Source organism: Oryx dammah, unplaced genomic scaffold, assembly GCF_014754425.2.
Source record: "Oryx dammah isolate SB20612 unplaced genomic scaffold, SCBI_Odam_1.1 HiC_scaffold_1, whole genome shotgun sequence".
Taxonomy (NCBI): domain Eukaryota; kingdom Metazoa; phylum Chordata; class Mammalia; order Artiodactyla; family Bovidae; genus Oryx; species Oryx dammah.
The window spans coordinates 43105704-43122070 of NW_024070185.1; the positions used below are offsets into that span (position 1 = coordinate 43105704).

Below are 16367 nucleotides of genomic sequence, written 5' to 3' on the forward strand. Positions count from 1 at the left end.
GTGGCAGATAACTCTAGTTACGAGCTCCCCTGTGGTGACAATCACGGTAGTGATAAAGGTATGCTGAGGACTTACGTAAGGCCTCCTCTGTAAAAATGTTCTGAAACATCAGCCTCAAGAGAAGATGTGATTGACTACTTCCACATTTTACTGCAGGTATTTAAGGAGGGTAGTGACAGTATATCTCTTAAGCAACCACCAAATCCTGGCCAGAACTCTAATTGGGGGAGGATCTCACTATGAAAGATTTACTGCATTTTATGGTTCCAAATCCTTTACCTTTTTGTCTACAGCCAAACACTGTAGCTTTTCAGTTCTTCTCACAAGAGGCAGAACTTGCTTCCTCATCTCCTTGAACGTGAACTGGTCTTGTGACTTTCTGAGGCTGATAGAATGCCACAGAAGTGACATGCCAATTCTGGGCCTAAGCCTCGAGGAGCCTTGTCCACACGTCCTTCTTGTGTCTTTGTTGCAGCCATGAGAACATGTTTTGGCTATCCATGTGGCAGGAGGCATGTAGAAAAGACCTGAATCACCTCAGCTGCCTGGCCAAAGCCAGCCTCAATCAGCTGACAGAAGTGAGTGAAACTGGCCAAGACTGGCAGAACCACCCCAGTGACCACCGGGACCTTGAGCCGCACCTGCTTATTGTTGTATGCCACGGAGGCACTGAGAGCTGTGTGTTACACAGCATTATGGTGGCCATAGGAAACTGACACACCCACTTAGAAGTCAGGAGTGGGATGCACCCCTGGAAGAATTATTAGAAGCAACTTTCACCTTCAAATAAGATGGGTTCCTGTAGATTGTTTCTTCACTTGCATTGATTACCCCAAAGTGAATATCTTTCTCTGGTCTTCCGTTCTAAATGGATTTAATCTCTGGGTAAGTAAGTGAGTATTTGGGTAGAAGCCAGCAAATGGGCACAAGTGAAAAGTCATTCTTCATTATTAGGCATCACATGAACAGAGGTGGAGAAGCAAAGGGAAGAAAAGTGACACCTATCTATATTTTTGTAGACTTCGGATATGTGACCTCCCTACCCAGAGGCGGTGGGATGTTTGTAGCAGTCAGTATTTCTCATGTTGGCACCTACATGTAGAGGTCAGTACATATGCAGATTGTTGAGAAGTAATCTTCGTGAGACTAATTGGTGGGTAGCGGCAGCGCTCGGCTTCTGTAATTTCCGTGTAGATCAAAAGCAGATACAAACCTGGCAAAGCAAATTCATAGTCCCAAGTTCACTATGCTCCAGAGATCGTAGGATTATTGGCCTCCTGAGCTGGGGTCCCAAACTCTGACACATGAAGATAAATAGAAGTACTCTCTCCTACCTTTTAAAATATTACATGGACTAGAACACAGAGCAGGGTTTTTAAGATAGACACCAAGCTTCTGGCTATTTGGTTATACATATGGTCATATATTCTGACGATGACTGAGTAACGCGTATAGAGGAACTTCATTAATATTCTTTGGTCATTCAAGGCCTGTCGTCAATCAATGTCAGCAAGTGTTCTTTCTGGAAGTGAGTCTTGTCTCGGAGAGATTAATTTATAGGTGGGGGAGCATATAAACAAGTTTCCCCCTTTCCCAATGAAACACTGACTTCTCCTTCTTACTCATCTCGATTTAGTCTCTGACCCCGGGGCTATGGACACGTACGTCATGCCTTTAGACAGGGAAATCCCTCAAGTTGGTTCCCGGTCCCAAGGGCCCCAGAGGCCATCACTCACAGATGCCTCTGTCTCTCTGACCTTGGCATAAGTGTCTAGATGACCACTGTTCTGGCTCTGTAAAGGGAAACCATTGTACGCCTCTGCCTGATGGTAGAGTAAGAGCACAGAGATGGAATTCAGAGGTGGCAGCTGAGAGATGGCAATGATGCACACCCGCTCCTCCCTGCCTCACTCCACTCCTCCCTGCCTCACTGGGGTTTCAGGAGGAGACCGTGACTTCTCAATGAGCATTCATGAGGGAACAAGCCAACACAAAGAGACACTCAGTGGGATTAGCATAAATAAAGGTTTCTTTCTCAGTGTTATGTGTGGGTTATTTTTTTCCTACAAGACTGCTGTGATTCAAGTAAAGTCTTCTGACCAAATTTTAAAACCCAATTCTGGATGAACACAGGCTTTATAAACACTCAATATTATTATACAAGCTGTAGAAAGAAAGAGTTGCCACTAGATAATAGTGGCATAGCTTTGCAAAATTCCTTTTTAAATTGGGGAGCTAAAGTTCCACACATGGAACAAGCTAACTTTTAAGATTTAAATCACAGGAAAATGCAAACAAACAAAGGAAATCCCACAAAGATTAGAGAGTGCAGACACTTAGGTGTTCCATCCAGCAGGCACCTGTGGCTAAGGGGAAGTCCACTTATAACACTTCTTCCCTTGAGCAGGGGTTCTCAAAAGTGTGGTTTCCAGACCAGCAGCATCAGTATCACCGGGGAATCTGTTGGAAATGCTAGTTCCTGGGCCTCTTCCAAGACCTACTGAATCAGAAACTCTGGATAGGGCCCAACAGTCTGTGTTGTTACGATCCCTCCTGGGGATTCTGATGTGTGATCAAGTTTGAGAAATGCAAGTTTGTAAGACACAATCAGTCTCGCAAGATAGATAGGAAAGGGTTTTCCTTCCCAAAGAGATCGAGTCCTTAGTACCCAAAGACATCTCAGTAGTGGGCTACCTTCTCTCCTTTGCATCAAGGATGGTCCTGTACTGAGCATCCTTGGAAAACTAAGAAAGAGCCATTCAAATAGTCTCCTGTGTTCTGTGATTCAGCCCCCAATAACACTGTCCCTATGTCCACATGTCAGCTGCTAAGCCCTTTGGCTACAGCAGCACCTACTTCCTGGCACCAATTTCAGTATCAATAAAGAAAACCTAAGTTATGCTGTGGTAACAAATTGCAGCCTAATGTCCCTAACTTAATGCCATCAAGATTTATTGTACTGTCCATAATACACCTGTAACACAGGTCAGCACTGGACCACTACTCCCTGCAGTCCCTGGGGAAGCCAGGCTGATTTCCATCTGCACACTTGATTCCATGACCACCATGATGGGGAAAAAGAACCTGAGGAGGTGCACACTGGCTTTGAAAGCTCCCATCTGGAATGGACATGTCATGTCGTTTCCACTGATGTTTCATGGGCAAGGCAGGTCACATGGTCACACCTACCATTAAAAGCGGGAGGGCAGTACCCAGAAAAACAACTGGAGGAACTGAAAACAATCAATGACTCCTGTCGCACGTTACATGCTTGGGTCAGAATACTCACTGTGCGCAAAGCTGCACACCGACAGAAAAGAACTGACAGGGGCCGCCTTCTTCTGCCGCTCCTGGTGCCGCCTGTGTGCTTGTTCTGGGCGGACGTGGTACCTCTTTTGTGAAGTGGCAGCTAGGAGACCCCAGCGCTCACCATGGTGGGCGAAAAGCCCAAGGAAGGAGTCAAGACTGAGGACAATGATCACATTAATTTGAAGGTGGTGGGGAAGGACGGTTCTGTGATGAGAGTTTAAGAGGCATACACCACTTAGTAAACTAATGAAAGCCTACTGTGAACGACAGGGCTTGTCAATGAGGCAGATCAGATTCCAATTTGACAGGCAGTCAATCAGTGAAACAGACACAACTGCACAGCTGGAGATGGAAGATGAAGATACAATGAACGTATTCTAGTAGCAGACAGGAGGTGTCTACTAAAAAGGGAACCTGCTACTTTACTCCAGAATTCTGTTCTCCCAGACCAAGAAGACATTCTCAATTAGAAAACTGAAATTGTTCCACCACATCCTGACTACTACAGTAATAGCTTCTCTATTCTTTCATTTTCCCCTTCCTCAATCCTTTATTGTACATAAAGTAACTGGTGTATGTGTACAAGTTTATTTCATTTTTTAACTAACTGGCCAATGGTATGTTTTGATCGACATAAAATGGAGACGGGATAGGGAAAAATACTGATTCTGTGAAAATACCCCCTTTTCTCCATGGGGCATGCTCATCAGCTCTTATCTTTATATTCCAGTAAGTTATTTTGCTCTCACTGTCTAATAAAAAAAAAAGAACAACATAAAAATTCTTGCATACCTTGTTCGATTGGAGAATTTTAATGTTTTTCATTTATCATTGTAAAACCAAGGACAATTTTATAACTTTTTTATATGTAGCTGATACATGTAGGGCAATCTGTCTTTAAGCAGGGATAAATTACTCTAAAAGAAATGAATCCTAGATAGCTTTCCCTTCAAGTCAAGCATCTTGTTGTTTAAATAAACTCATTTACAAAAAAAAAAAGGAACTTGGCAGGGCAGAGTTCTCAGTCTTACATTCACTATCTCTTTGTTCCTACTGACCTTCAAAAAAATCAGTATCTTTTTTTTCCCCAAGAATATCTTAATTCATGTTTTTATTTTTAATAAAAAATATTAAAGTTAATACACCCAAAGGAAAGTGCATAAATCATGAGTATACAGCCTGACGAATGATCACAAAGTAACCCTAACAGGTCAGCTACATAAGGCTAGGAGCAAGCTTGCTGTCGGGGGTGCCCAGCCCCTCTCAGGCCTCTCCTTCCCGTTCCTAATGGGAACACCCCTCGGACTTTCAACACTCATTCATTCAACTCGGATTTATCAGCCAGGGACTGGAACTCTTCAGTCCTGGCAGGTGTTACAAACCCAAGAAGAAAAGCTCATCTTATGAAGCTTCCTGTCAGAGGCTGGCTTTTCTGGGGAGGGACATATTTCAGACAGGGTTTGGTGGCGTGTGTTGGGGGGAGAACTCCCTTAACCCATTATTGATGAGTGTTGCCTTTATTACCTGTTTATTTAAGCACATTTAGCATTTCATAACAGAGCAGATGCAGTCATAGCCAGAATCTCTTTGCTGCCTGACACATGAGAAGTAAGTGGCCCGCCCTGCTGGCACAAGGTCCCTGACGGCTAGCATTGAGCTGCCCCTGGAACCCCTGGGCAAAGAAGCTCCTGCCCACCTGCAGCTCAGGGGTTTTCTCTTCCTCCCCTTCATAGTGGTTCTAGGGCTGGGTTAACTGGAGCTTTCTGAGTTGGGGAATGGGGAACAAATGTAAACCATATGTTTTCCCCCGGATATAAGAATGCCATTTGGTCTTAGGAATATTTTTTATGCAGCTTCTATTATCTGAAAGTTAGGGATATGGTGCCCATCCCCTTGCCTATGAAATCAATAGTCTTAATGGAGAGGCAGAGGGCAGCTGGTTCCCTAAAATGCCAGCTCTTCCCCAAATGTCCTCAAAATCAGGCTACACGGGTACTTTGCCTTCCAGCTTCTCTACAAAATCCTTGCCAGAATTCAGGCCAGGTTATCTCAGGGACACCATGACGAGTGCTGACTCACTCCATCTTTCACCCTTAAAGAGCTGATGTGACTTCCCAACTCCTCCCCATAGAAAGTAGCCAGGCCTTTGGTGGGGAGGGAGGGCAAGCCTGTGCAGCTCTGGAACACTGTGACCAGCGGTTCAGCCACATCCCTTCAACAAAATGTACTTTAAATATATTTTTATGATCAGCTGGAGTCTAAATTACAGCCATGCTGAATAAGAAGAGAGTAAACATATGATTAGTAATTTCCGTATGGGAGAAAGCACCGAACAGTCTTTGGCTAAGGCCCAGGGCTCAACAAGAACTGTTCTTTCAGTAAAAAAGAATATAGAAAATGGCCTTTATTCCAAAGTCAAAGCAACAGGCCATGACCTTCTCTTTCCTTTATGGTAATAGTCTTGCTTCACGAGGAAGCGGGAAAGGAAAGAAAAGACGAAGTTAGGAAAATGCTCCAAGAGCAGTCTGCCTGCTTAACTTCCATCACTCGCTCATGTACACAGCCACCCCCTCCTCCTACACCACAAACACAGGAAACAGATCCTGGGCAGCCCTGATCCCTCGCCGTCTGCTGATGACTATTCCAGGAGATACAGAAACGCCACTGAACGTGGAGAAATGCCACACGAAGACTACTCACCAAAGATAAATGATTCAATGTTAGGTTTCTTGTTTGGCTATAGCTCTCCCCATCCCACCTAACTTGTTTGGAAAAGAACATATGAATAGCATCTCATAATTCAGGAATGATAACATTCTCGGTGTGGACCAATGGCCACACTGGGAAACACCTGGGATGCTTTGGTAACAGTGCAGATTCTCAGACCTTAAGAATTGGAATCCTCAGGGTGGGGCCCCGAATTTGCATTTTCATCAACTAAATTCCTATGCATGCTGTGAACCGATTACACAAAAGCCTCAACAAAAATAAAACTGTCTCTACTTGCAGCAGGCTCCCTGGGCCACAAAAGGATTTAAATCATTAGGATTTAAAGAAATGTTATTTCCTTTGAGGAGAAAAAAAAAATAGCAGTTTTCTTACCTGATTCTATCTGCAAGAGCTGTTATATATCTGCAGTATTTCATTATTATTAATACAAAAGTCCGGGATAAAATTCTTCTCATTAGCGTACTGGTAACTTATGGGAAGGGTCCAGTACTTCATGTATTTTGGGGACTACTGCCAAAAGCAAGGCCTCCTCCCCCATAGTAAGTACAGGATTTAGTCCATTTAGTCATGATGGTGGAGGACAAGGGGTCAGTTTTGCTTTTTTTTCCCAACACTACACTCTCAAGTTTCCTGCTGCTTTCTACCTTTTGTCTTGGGGAGGATTCCAGGTTAGCCTCCACATTTCCAGGGCAAGGATGTCCGGGGAATTGGCTCTGTCACTGAAAGGTTAAGCCTTCTCTTCACTTAAGCTGGACAATACACTGAGCAGTCTCCAAGCCTCTGTTGTCCTCACTTGGGGACTGTGCCCAAGTCTCCTGCCACAAATCCCTTTACGGAACGGTGCCTCCATAAATCGCAGCTGTCCCAATGGGGGATGTCAGGCTGGTTTTATAGTGTGCCAAGATCCCAAGATAAAAAGCATTCTAAGTGCCCAGAGCTAGCAGAGCAAACAAGGCACAAGCCAGCATATGTTACCCAGAAGTTAGCTCCATAAATATCTCCTTCCAGATACAACAAGCACTCATTTTCTTCTGCAAAACTCAGCACAAGAAATCTGAAATGCAGCACGCAGATGTAGGAATTCATTTTCTTACGCATGAAAGGTATGAGTGCCTTCTGTTCTCAAGTGAAACAAAGAAAATTCTGAGGACTGCAAACCACCTGAGATACTTCCTTGCTCAAAAGGCGTGTCATGCTGTTAAGGGGCAGAAAACTCACAGCCCCACTTCTCCTCAAACACCAACTCTTCTACTTTATTGTCCTATTTCAGGTCTGAAGGAATTTGGGTTTGAATAACTATCTGAAATGAAATTTAGCACAGATCCCAGAGCAAGCAGATCCATCACAGGAGGGAAAGGGGTGCTTACGACTCCAAGTAGCTGTGCCGTCACTTTGCACCAGTTAAAGTTCACCACCAGCAACTGTGCCAAAACACAGTTGCATTTTGGCTGCCAAGCTTCTTCATTTCATATGAGAATCATTCCCTTCAGCTTTTACAAAGTACCTGAAAACAGGTGCTGCTAAGACAACAGCACGCTGGAATAATGTGTGTATAGTTTCACCTTTCCTTTCTCATCCCTGCAGGTTTCAACCAGTCACCCAGCAGCTGCCCCCCAAACCAGAGTCAAGGACCAGTGCTTCTGCACCGGAGAAGAGTTAGCTTAGCAGTTAATTGTGAGGTTACCTGTCTGATGAATTGTCTGCCTAATTAGGTCTTAAGTCGGAGACTCCTGCTGTGCAACCTGAGTAATGAGCAGAGGTGGAGATGGAGTCATGAGCTTGGAGGCGTCTCCTTTTGCTGGAGCCTAAGACGAGTGGACGGGGCACTCACCCTCTGCCCATCAGCTTTCGCTGCCACTGCTGTAAGTCAAAAGGATCAGGGCAGACAGCTGTCAGAAATGAAGCAGGGACAAGTAAAAGAGCTTAATGAAATTTTATTTTGAAAATATGGCAAGAGTCTAAGGCACTTCAAACATTTAAATACATGTAAGACCAAAGTAAATGTGACATGGGATAAAGGAATCCATAAATACGTGGAAAACTACACTGTTTCTCTAGAGGCCAATGGATAGCCAATTTCTCTAACACAATTCAACTTTCATCATTAGACACAGAATTGTGCAATTATTAATAAAAATACGGCAACATTACATGTCGTTCTTCATGTCTTCAGTTACTATGGAATATAAAAGTTCAAAATACTGTGTCAATTTTATATAGATACCCTTTGTATAAAATGTCATATAACACAGCCACCTAGATAAAACCAACTGAATAGACTTCCTTTTGTTAAATTTTATACTTTTTGAGAATTCCACCTTTTATTTTTAAAACCAGAAACCTACCAGCCCAGGCCCGATTCATTCATGATCAAAGTCATCTCAACTTCCTTATTTTAAAATAATAAAAACAAAAGGAAAATCAACAAAACCATCCTGGAATGGAGCTTTCAAAGAGCTTTCCAATGGGTCCACATTTAGTAAATATAAATACTTGTGGAAAAGTTTTAAAAACACCATGCCAGTGAGAACTTGATATTTATCAGCAGTGATGAGGGTGTGGAGAGCAGGAACAGACGTAACAGAAGTTGCCCACTCAGGTCAGGTTACAATTTCCTACAACTGTACATAACGGAGCAGAGACTCAACAGCAAGTGTGCCCTACACAGAGAAAGACGGCCAGAAGCGGGGCGTGTGTGCCCAGCCAGAAATCTCTTGCTGGCTCAGCTCCCACTGGCAGCTCCAGCCTTCAGCCCCCGGTTTTCTGTGTTCTGTTTGCTGGTGAGCTCAGGCACAATGTACATTCAGTATCTGTCAGCCCAACAGGAACAATTAGCAGCTTAGTGGTGGCATGTAAATGGATGGCTATTTGCACACAGTCAGTCAAATGACCCTCGGTGGGTGGGACCAGGAGATGTCTTCCTTCCAAGCCTAGGGGTGCCCTAGAGACCAGGAAAGGAAAAAAAAAACCGGGGGTTAGTCAGTGACCTCAGGAAGATGCGTCCTCTGTGACACAGGAACTCTGTGAGCACCACGCATGAGCCATAGCGAAGAGGGCTGGAACCCCATACCCAGTCCTCCAGCGGGAGCCGCTCTCCGCCCAGCGGGCTTGGCAGAGCCACCTCCAGCTGTCCTGGGAAGTCAACTTTCTGCTGAGAGGGAACCCTGGGACCACGGGCTGCTGCTCACTGTCAACTTTAAGAAAGATGCCAGGAAGGCGATGTGTATTCATGGGCTCAAGATGTGACATTTGGATAACTCTATCCAGAATAAATGCTTCCTGTGAGGGTGTGAGGACAAGCAGGCATCCAGCCTCAGCAGTGCTAACCATTAGCACTCCTGGCCCTCTGGGTGGGGCAAAAATGATGAATTCTTACACTCCAGACTCAAACTTTGGTTTTCAGAATCGTCACGAAACCTGCATGTCCTGAAGCTCCCCGAGGAAGGGGGCCCGCTAGTCTGGTGGCCTGCAGCCTGTGTATGATCGCCAAGTGCACAACACTGACCGGTGACTGGGCTTTGGCGAAGTTGACGTGGGCGTACAGCAGGACGGCAATGTCCTTGTGTCCGGCTTCCAGGGCTATCGAGAGGGCGGTGCTGCCATCCTGGAGATGAGATGAAAACAAACCAAGTCGGCCTTCTCAAACTTCCAGGCAGGTAGCCAAAAGCTAACAGCACCAGTCCCTCTCAACTGGTGAGGCTCTCCAGTCTAGCAGTTTGTTCAGTTCTTTGGGAAACCTTCTGGACCTCTTAGGTGCCAAGCCTGAAGGATGTCAGGATGACAGAGGCACAACCCATACCCCACCCTCAGACAAGGATCAGCCTGCTGCCAGTGTCATCACCTCACGGTGGTCAGTGTGTATGTCTGCACACAGGGGAGTCGCAGCAAAAACAGGCTGCCCAGGAAGGGCTCTAATTCACCCATCTAGCCCACCAGCAGGGGGCAGTAGGCAAAGGCAGGGATAGAAAAGTAACTTTTTTTTCTTTTTATAATTACAAATGAGCCATCAAGCAGCATGGTGTCTGTTCTGATGCCCTGCAATTTGCCAAGAATCTCTTAACTTTCCTCTTAGGGAAGGAGTGGGTCCTACAGCCCTAACCACCCTTCTAGAATGCTCCAAGTCACACCAACATTTAAGCACTGAATCCTGTTGCCTTGCAGGAATATATCTTATGGATATACAAGGGGAAACACTAAATATGGTAAAGAAAATTTTCAGTTAGGATTCCATTAAAATGCAGGAATTTAGATAGATATAAAGATGTATCAAGACAAAAACAGTATACTGGACATCAACTATACTTTAACCAAAACTAATTAACAATAATAAAAAGACAAAATATGGCACAACTTATTTTCTTTCTAGTCCTGGGATAAGGATTCCCTTTTGGTCACCAGTGGCAGGGAACAATCTGTGTGTGGTTTGAGCCTTAGGGTCCTCCCTCCCACTCTGAATTCTGGGAGTTACTTTTCTTCCAGAGGCCAGCTGGATACCCTCCTGCTCCTTGAAGGATAAGGAAGTAAATAGGGGACCAGGATTTCTGGAAGTCACTGCGGCTCGATGGCCTCTTACTACAAGATCTACAGGCTGTTCTCTGCAGAGAGCAGAAGTAAAAGCAAACAGACTCAAGGCACATGAAACGCAGACTGCTCTTAAGGAAAGAGACGCTGGAAGCTGGCCCTCCTCTGCAGCGGAGTGGAGGGGATCTGGTGCAACCGCAGCTCACGTGCTCCTGGGGAGGTCACTGCAACTGCAGATGCCAGGCAGTCCTTCCTGCCAGCGAATGCCTGGATTGACTGGCTCTTCCTGCTGGTGTGGGCCTACCAGGATCTCAAGTGTAGCGCAAAGGAGGATGTTTTCCCTCTAATCTTTTAGTGTTTGGGCCCAATGGAAGCCCTGGTTTCAACCTGTGCTCCAGAGAGATAAACTTTCAAAAACAGAACCAACCCAGCCAGTCCTCTGGGACCTTTGGCCCTCTGAATCTTGTCACCATCCAAATGTTAGTTCCTGTGCCATGACCTATTGGTTCTCCTCCTCTTTGGTCTGGAGACATCCAGATCAGCAGCTTTCCTCAGAATTTTTTCCAGTTTTCCAGTTAAGGGGTTATCTGGGAATGGGAAAGTTTGGGAACTGGGAGAGGAAGGAGATGAGAGTGACAATGATGGGAACAGCCCAAGAAGGAGTGGGAAAATGTGCTGAAAACAAGCCAAGATGGTCCGGATCCCCTAGCTGCTGAAAGGTCACCAATTATTCACTCGGATGGGCCCCAGTGAAGGGTTTCCAAGTGGAAAACTGAGCTCAGGGGGCGGGGCTGGTCCTCGTCTCTCAGGGCACCTGGTAGTCACCCACCCTGAATTCATTTCTGTATCGTGAATCTGTTTATCTCCTTTCGGTACACTGGTTCTCGTACATGCCCATCGCCTTCTTCCTTTTATAAATTTTGGAGTGAGGCCTGTTTCTCTTTCTGCCCTTGGCTTCAGTTAATGGGAATATTACTTTGTACACAGAAGATGCTGCCAAGCTGGGCTGTGAAGGGAAGTGGCCTGGATGACAACACAAATCCCTGAGGAGGATAAAGGAGGATTTGCTCTCTCCCCTGGTCAAGCAGCACTGCCTCTCCCCCAAGTCCCTGCATGTTGCTGGCCTGGAGGCTTCACTAGCGGAGACAGCTTACATTGTCCTCCAGGTGGCCGTTGCAGCCTGGCTGGGCCAGCAGCAGCTTGACGATCTCCACATGCCCGTGCTCACTGGCGCACATCAGGGCGGTGGAGCCCTCGTCGTCCTGAATGTTGACATCAGCCCCGCAGGCCAGCAGGCCCTTCACCATGTCGATCCGCCCGTGACTGACAGCCAGCATGAGGGCTGTCTGTCCTGCCTGTGAGGAGAAACAAAAGTGGACTTGAGAAGCATGTGGTGGGCTGGCAGGGTGTGACCCACAGTGGGGCTGTGCTGGGGGAAGGGAAGCAGGGAGAATGATAATGGGAAAGCATCGACAAGGAACTACTTGGGGTGGGTGGTGGCAGTCATGGAGAAACTCACTTCTTGTGAGCCATGAGATCATAAGTAAGACCCTAAAGTCATGAGTCAGTTTTCCCTTTGGCTTGGAGGATCCGTCTCATGATAGCAAGGAGCTGGAAAGTTAAGAAGATGGTCACAGGTCAACTGTGATGACATCTGGGTGAGGGGCCCTGTGCAGGTAGGAAGCCACTGCGATCTGGAGACAGTCAGGGAGCAGTGGCCACTGCGTAGATGGCGGGGACTCCCAGTCACTCACCGACAGGCTGACCCACGATTCATGTGCACATGGCTTCAAGCAAATGCAATGCAAGGCAGAGAAGGGAGAAGTTTCCACTGTGTAGTTAAGCTGGCGTTTCATGGGCGTATTTGGTCATCAAGGACCACTGAGCAGCCACACAGAGTGTGCTCAGTGGTTAGGAGCGTGGCGGGGGCACTTGTGCAGGTCACAGCTATGCCAGCTAGCACAGAATCTGCAAGTAAGTGCACTCACCTGGCTGGCTTTGGCGTTCACATCCCCACAGGCGAAGAGCTCTTCCACAACTTGCATGTCCTTCTCTGCTTCCACGGCAGCGAGGGCTGCCAGCATGATGGGGGTGTACCCTGCCTTATTCTGGTGATCCACATTACACACGTCTGCAAAAACATGAGTCTCTTGAGGCAAGAGCCAGTCTTCTAACAGCATCAGTTGTCCTCCTAAACTGAAGGTGGAGTATGGGAGAGCCCAGTGAAATGGCCTCCAGCAGTCAAAGTCCCAGAGTGAGTCAGAAGAAAATGTGAGAGATGTTTTCATACCAAACCAAAGAAAAAGTTTTTTTCTAGTTCATGAGAAATGACAGCAAGCTTTCACAGCCCCTCTTTGTTTGCAAATAGCAGCTGAACTACAACAGCCTGGAAGTCTGGGAGGCTGTTCCAAGTAATGGTTGCTTTGAAGAATACAATATAATGTGGGATCTAGACATTAATCTCTGTCTAGAAAATCACCATTTTGGAGTGAGGAAAGTGATCAGAGCTACAAGGGAAAGAAAGATTTGCAGAGGCTTATGCAGGAACACTGAATATGGTGTTCCCCAGTCATAAACCACTGCTCACTCTGAGACCCTGAGCTTGATGCTCTCATGTGGGACCCTTCGAATTAGAATCCAATCACATGACAGCCAGCTCTAAGAATTGTGGTCTGACAGCAACTTTAGTTAAATCCCTTATAAACCGTCAGGGACTCCTAGACTCAATAAACCAGAGCTTTTCTAGTCCTATAATTCTTAAGGAGTCTTCAGGGCCTAAATTAGGCTTCCCAGGTGGCTCAGTGGTAAAGAATCCATCTGTCAATGCAGGAGACACAGGAGCTAGAGTTTGATCCCTGGGTCAGGAAGATCCTCTGGAGGAAGAAATGGCAAACCACTCCAGTATTCTTGCCTGGAAAAGTCCATGGACAGAGGACCCTGGCAGGCTACAGTTCACAGGGCTGCAAAGAAGTCAGACATGACTAAGCATACACACACACAGGGCCTAAATTATCCTCCAGGCATCCTTAAGTTCCTTCAGCACTTTCTAATAAAATGAAAGGAATGGAGAGTGCAGGCAAGAAACTTTTTATGTGAGACCAGATACAATTAAAGTGCTTAGAGTGTTTCTGTCACTGAGACTGAGAAGAGACTGTATGGTGAAAACATTCTTAAGTTCTAAACAACTGCATACTAGGGACATAATGGTATTTATAATAGTGTGTATTTTTTAACAGAGAAAAGGGAAAAGAAAAGAAAAAAGCTGTCTGATGGAGAAGCGGGTGAACAGACATGCTCTTCGAGGCGCCTTACTATCTCTGGCATTCGGCTCTTTGCTGATGTTGCTAGTATCCTAGCTTTAAAACATTTTTATGGAGCCACAATCTCAGTCTATAAAGGTGAGCATTATAAAAAGTGAAGTAAACCCAGAAAAGTGATTAACCAAAGCCATCCAACAATGGAACTAAAATGATTTAGTTTACCAAAATATTCTGCCCATGCAAAATTTCCAAGGGCAGATTAAACTGTTACTTTCAGGAGCAATCCTGAAATCCTGTTCTTAGCTTTCCCGGATATCATCCACTTCTCTGTTTAAACAGTAACCTGTGCTGAGAGTATCATCAGCTCTGTTCATAGTCTGGAAAGTCTGAAGGGAAGGAGGCTTGGAATTCCTTCCTTTAAACTGGAAACAGTTTTATCCTAACATGGCCCCTAAACTGGGAACAATCAAACTTAGAAAAAAAGATTTGCTTGTTCTCTTCTCTGCATTAATCTAATGTTCCCAAAACAAAGCAGAAAAAAACTGGGACAGTTGGGTCAAGAAGCAGAATGGGAAAACTGGACAATTGCATTACATATTCTAAATCAGATGGTCACACTGCAGTCTCGCTCATCAAACTGAGGTACCATGGATTCTGTATCCATCAAATTAGAAGTAAAAATATGTATTTTAAAAAGAAATAAAGTGACTTGTAGACCAAGGTATCGATAATAGGGCTGTTCCATTTGAACAAAAAGTTGAAAGCTCCCTATTTCTCAAGGGGACCCTTCTATGTAACACCCCCTCACTCCATGTTTAATACATCCACTGGCTATATTCTCGAATGGCGAGTTCTAATTACTAACAAACATTTTCACTGTTCTTATTACTATGGTTCAGATAAAAAAATAACTCTTTTTTCAAAGCTGATTCCCCAGGAAAAGGGGTGCATTTTGGTGGGAACAGTGATGATTCTACCACAATCTGTTGTAGCAGCTGTGCCCGGTCCCCACTGTGACTAACTGCATAGCTCTGCAAAGTGGCTGGAGAGGGCTCCCGGCCCAAGCACAGAGACAGCAGCCCACAGACATGAAAGCTGTGGCTCTGGCCCCAGGAGCAGCATCCTGCCTCTTGAGAATGAACCCAGCAAGCCTACCTGAGTCAGCTCAGGCTGGGAATGTGAGTCATGTGTGTTACCAAGGATACATCTTGCTGAACTGCAGCATGAATATTCTCAATGGCACCTTCCAAAACAGATCTGGAATCTGCTTCAAGCCTCCCATGAATGACTCAAGAATGAGACTCTTACCGTCTCATGGGGAAAAGCAATGGAAAGGCTTTTAGAAGGGTCACAGAACTGAGGAGTGGGTCGGCAAGCTCCTTTGAGATGAGTCACAACCTGAGTCAGTTGGAGGAGAGAAAGGGACGGCTAGCATACCCGCGTCCAAGAGCATCTTCACGATCTCGAAGTTGGAGTGGGACACGCTGTAGTGCAGGGCGGTGTTGCCGTTGCCATCTGCCATGTTGATGACGTGACGCAGCACTTCCGGGGAGATGGCCTCAAAGGCGGCTATGTAGTCCCCCACCATGGCCGGGATGGCCGACTTCTGGCTGGACACACGGAACCACTCGTGCTGGAGGGTGTTCAGACAGAACCGCTGCCAAGACACCAAGCGGTTGGCCATTAGTAGTTCTATTTATAGACCTTTCTGGGACCTAGCTGAAAGCCCAGGAAATCAAGCCTTTTATAGTCAAAGTACATGCAGATAGAATCCGGTCTCAAAGAACAACTAATAAGACCCAGAGCCCTCAGAGAAGCCTCAAATTCCAAACTGAAGTATACCTTCTGATTTGCACACATGCACATGTTCTAACTTCTATACCATCGTGCAAGAATTATACCAGGATCCTAAAATTCTGACTTTGCTAGCAATGAGCTGTTCAAAGCTGGGGAAGATACTTACTCTGTACCTCAGTTTCCTCATCTGCAAAATGGGGGTAATAAAAATACCTTTCCTTTACCATGTTTGTGATGACAAATGAGGTAATACATGTTAAGTCACTTAGGCCAGGGTCCATTTATTATTGAACTATTAATATTATGCAGGGAGGTTGGCCTTGAAAATGATTTTCATAGTAATCAGGACAGGAGAAATCATTTGACACAATTAGGTTGCCTCCTTCCTGTCCTGTCCAACTTCAACTCCTTCAACATCCATCTCCACAGCACTAGGCTGGAGACCATAACCATGCAGGCAACCTGATTCTTACTACATCCCAAATAAAAATGTTCAACCACAGAAAGAGAATAAAAAGCAAATTACTTTTTGCGGAGACAAATTACTTTTTCCCGAGACAAATTACTTTTTCCCATCAGGATCATCTGCATCTGGTCATCAGCCCCACTTGCCTTCCCTTAGGCTGTGGACACATGAAACTGGCATTTCATAGTTTGCGTCACTTGAATGAAAAGGGTCCTGACCAGAATTCATCTCATTTTTCTTTACTTCTGCTCACTCACATATTCAGATTTCAATTCCTCTGGATA

The 16367-nt window shown here is 45.5% G+C and overlaps 1 protein-coding gene and 1 pseudogene across 8 annotated transcripts in view; one reads left to right on the forward strand and one right to left on the reverse strand.

Annotated features, from left to right (window-relative positions):
* The first annotated feature begins 3340 nt into the window (after positions 1-3340).
* On the forward strand, positions 3341-3714 carry LOC120868617 (annotated as a pseudogene).
* A 4239-nt stretch (positions 3715-7953) lies between these two features.
* The window catches only part of KANK1 (KN motif and ankyrin repeat domains 1), a 212828-nt gene continuing 204414 nt past the window's right edge, over positions 7954-16367 (reverse strand). For 7 of the 8 annotated variants that reach the window (XM_040247648.1, XM_040247565.1, XM_040247894.1 and 4 more), the window contains 5 exons: positions 15258-15477; positions 12549-12691; positions 11715-11915; positions 9545-9643; positions 8342-8980 (listed from right to left, as the gene is read on the reverse strand). In XM_040247648.1, coding sequence (XP_040103582.1) covers positions 8918-8980; positions 9545-9643; positions 11715-11915; positions 12549-12691; positions 15258-15477 — 726 coding nt within the window. In that variant the 3' untranslated portion in view covers positions 8342-8917. Of the gene's footprint in view, positions 8981-9544; positions 9644-11714; positions 11916-12548; positions 12692-15257; positions 15478-16367 lie in introns of all 8 variants that reach the window. The other variant, XM_040247495.1, reaches the window with a different exon arrangement.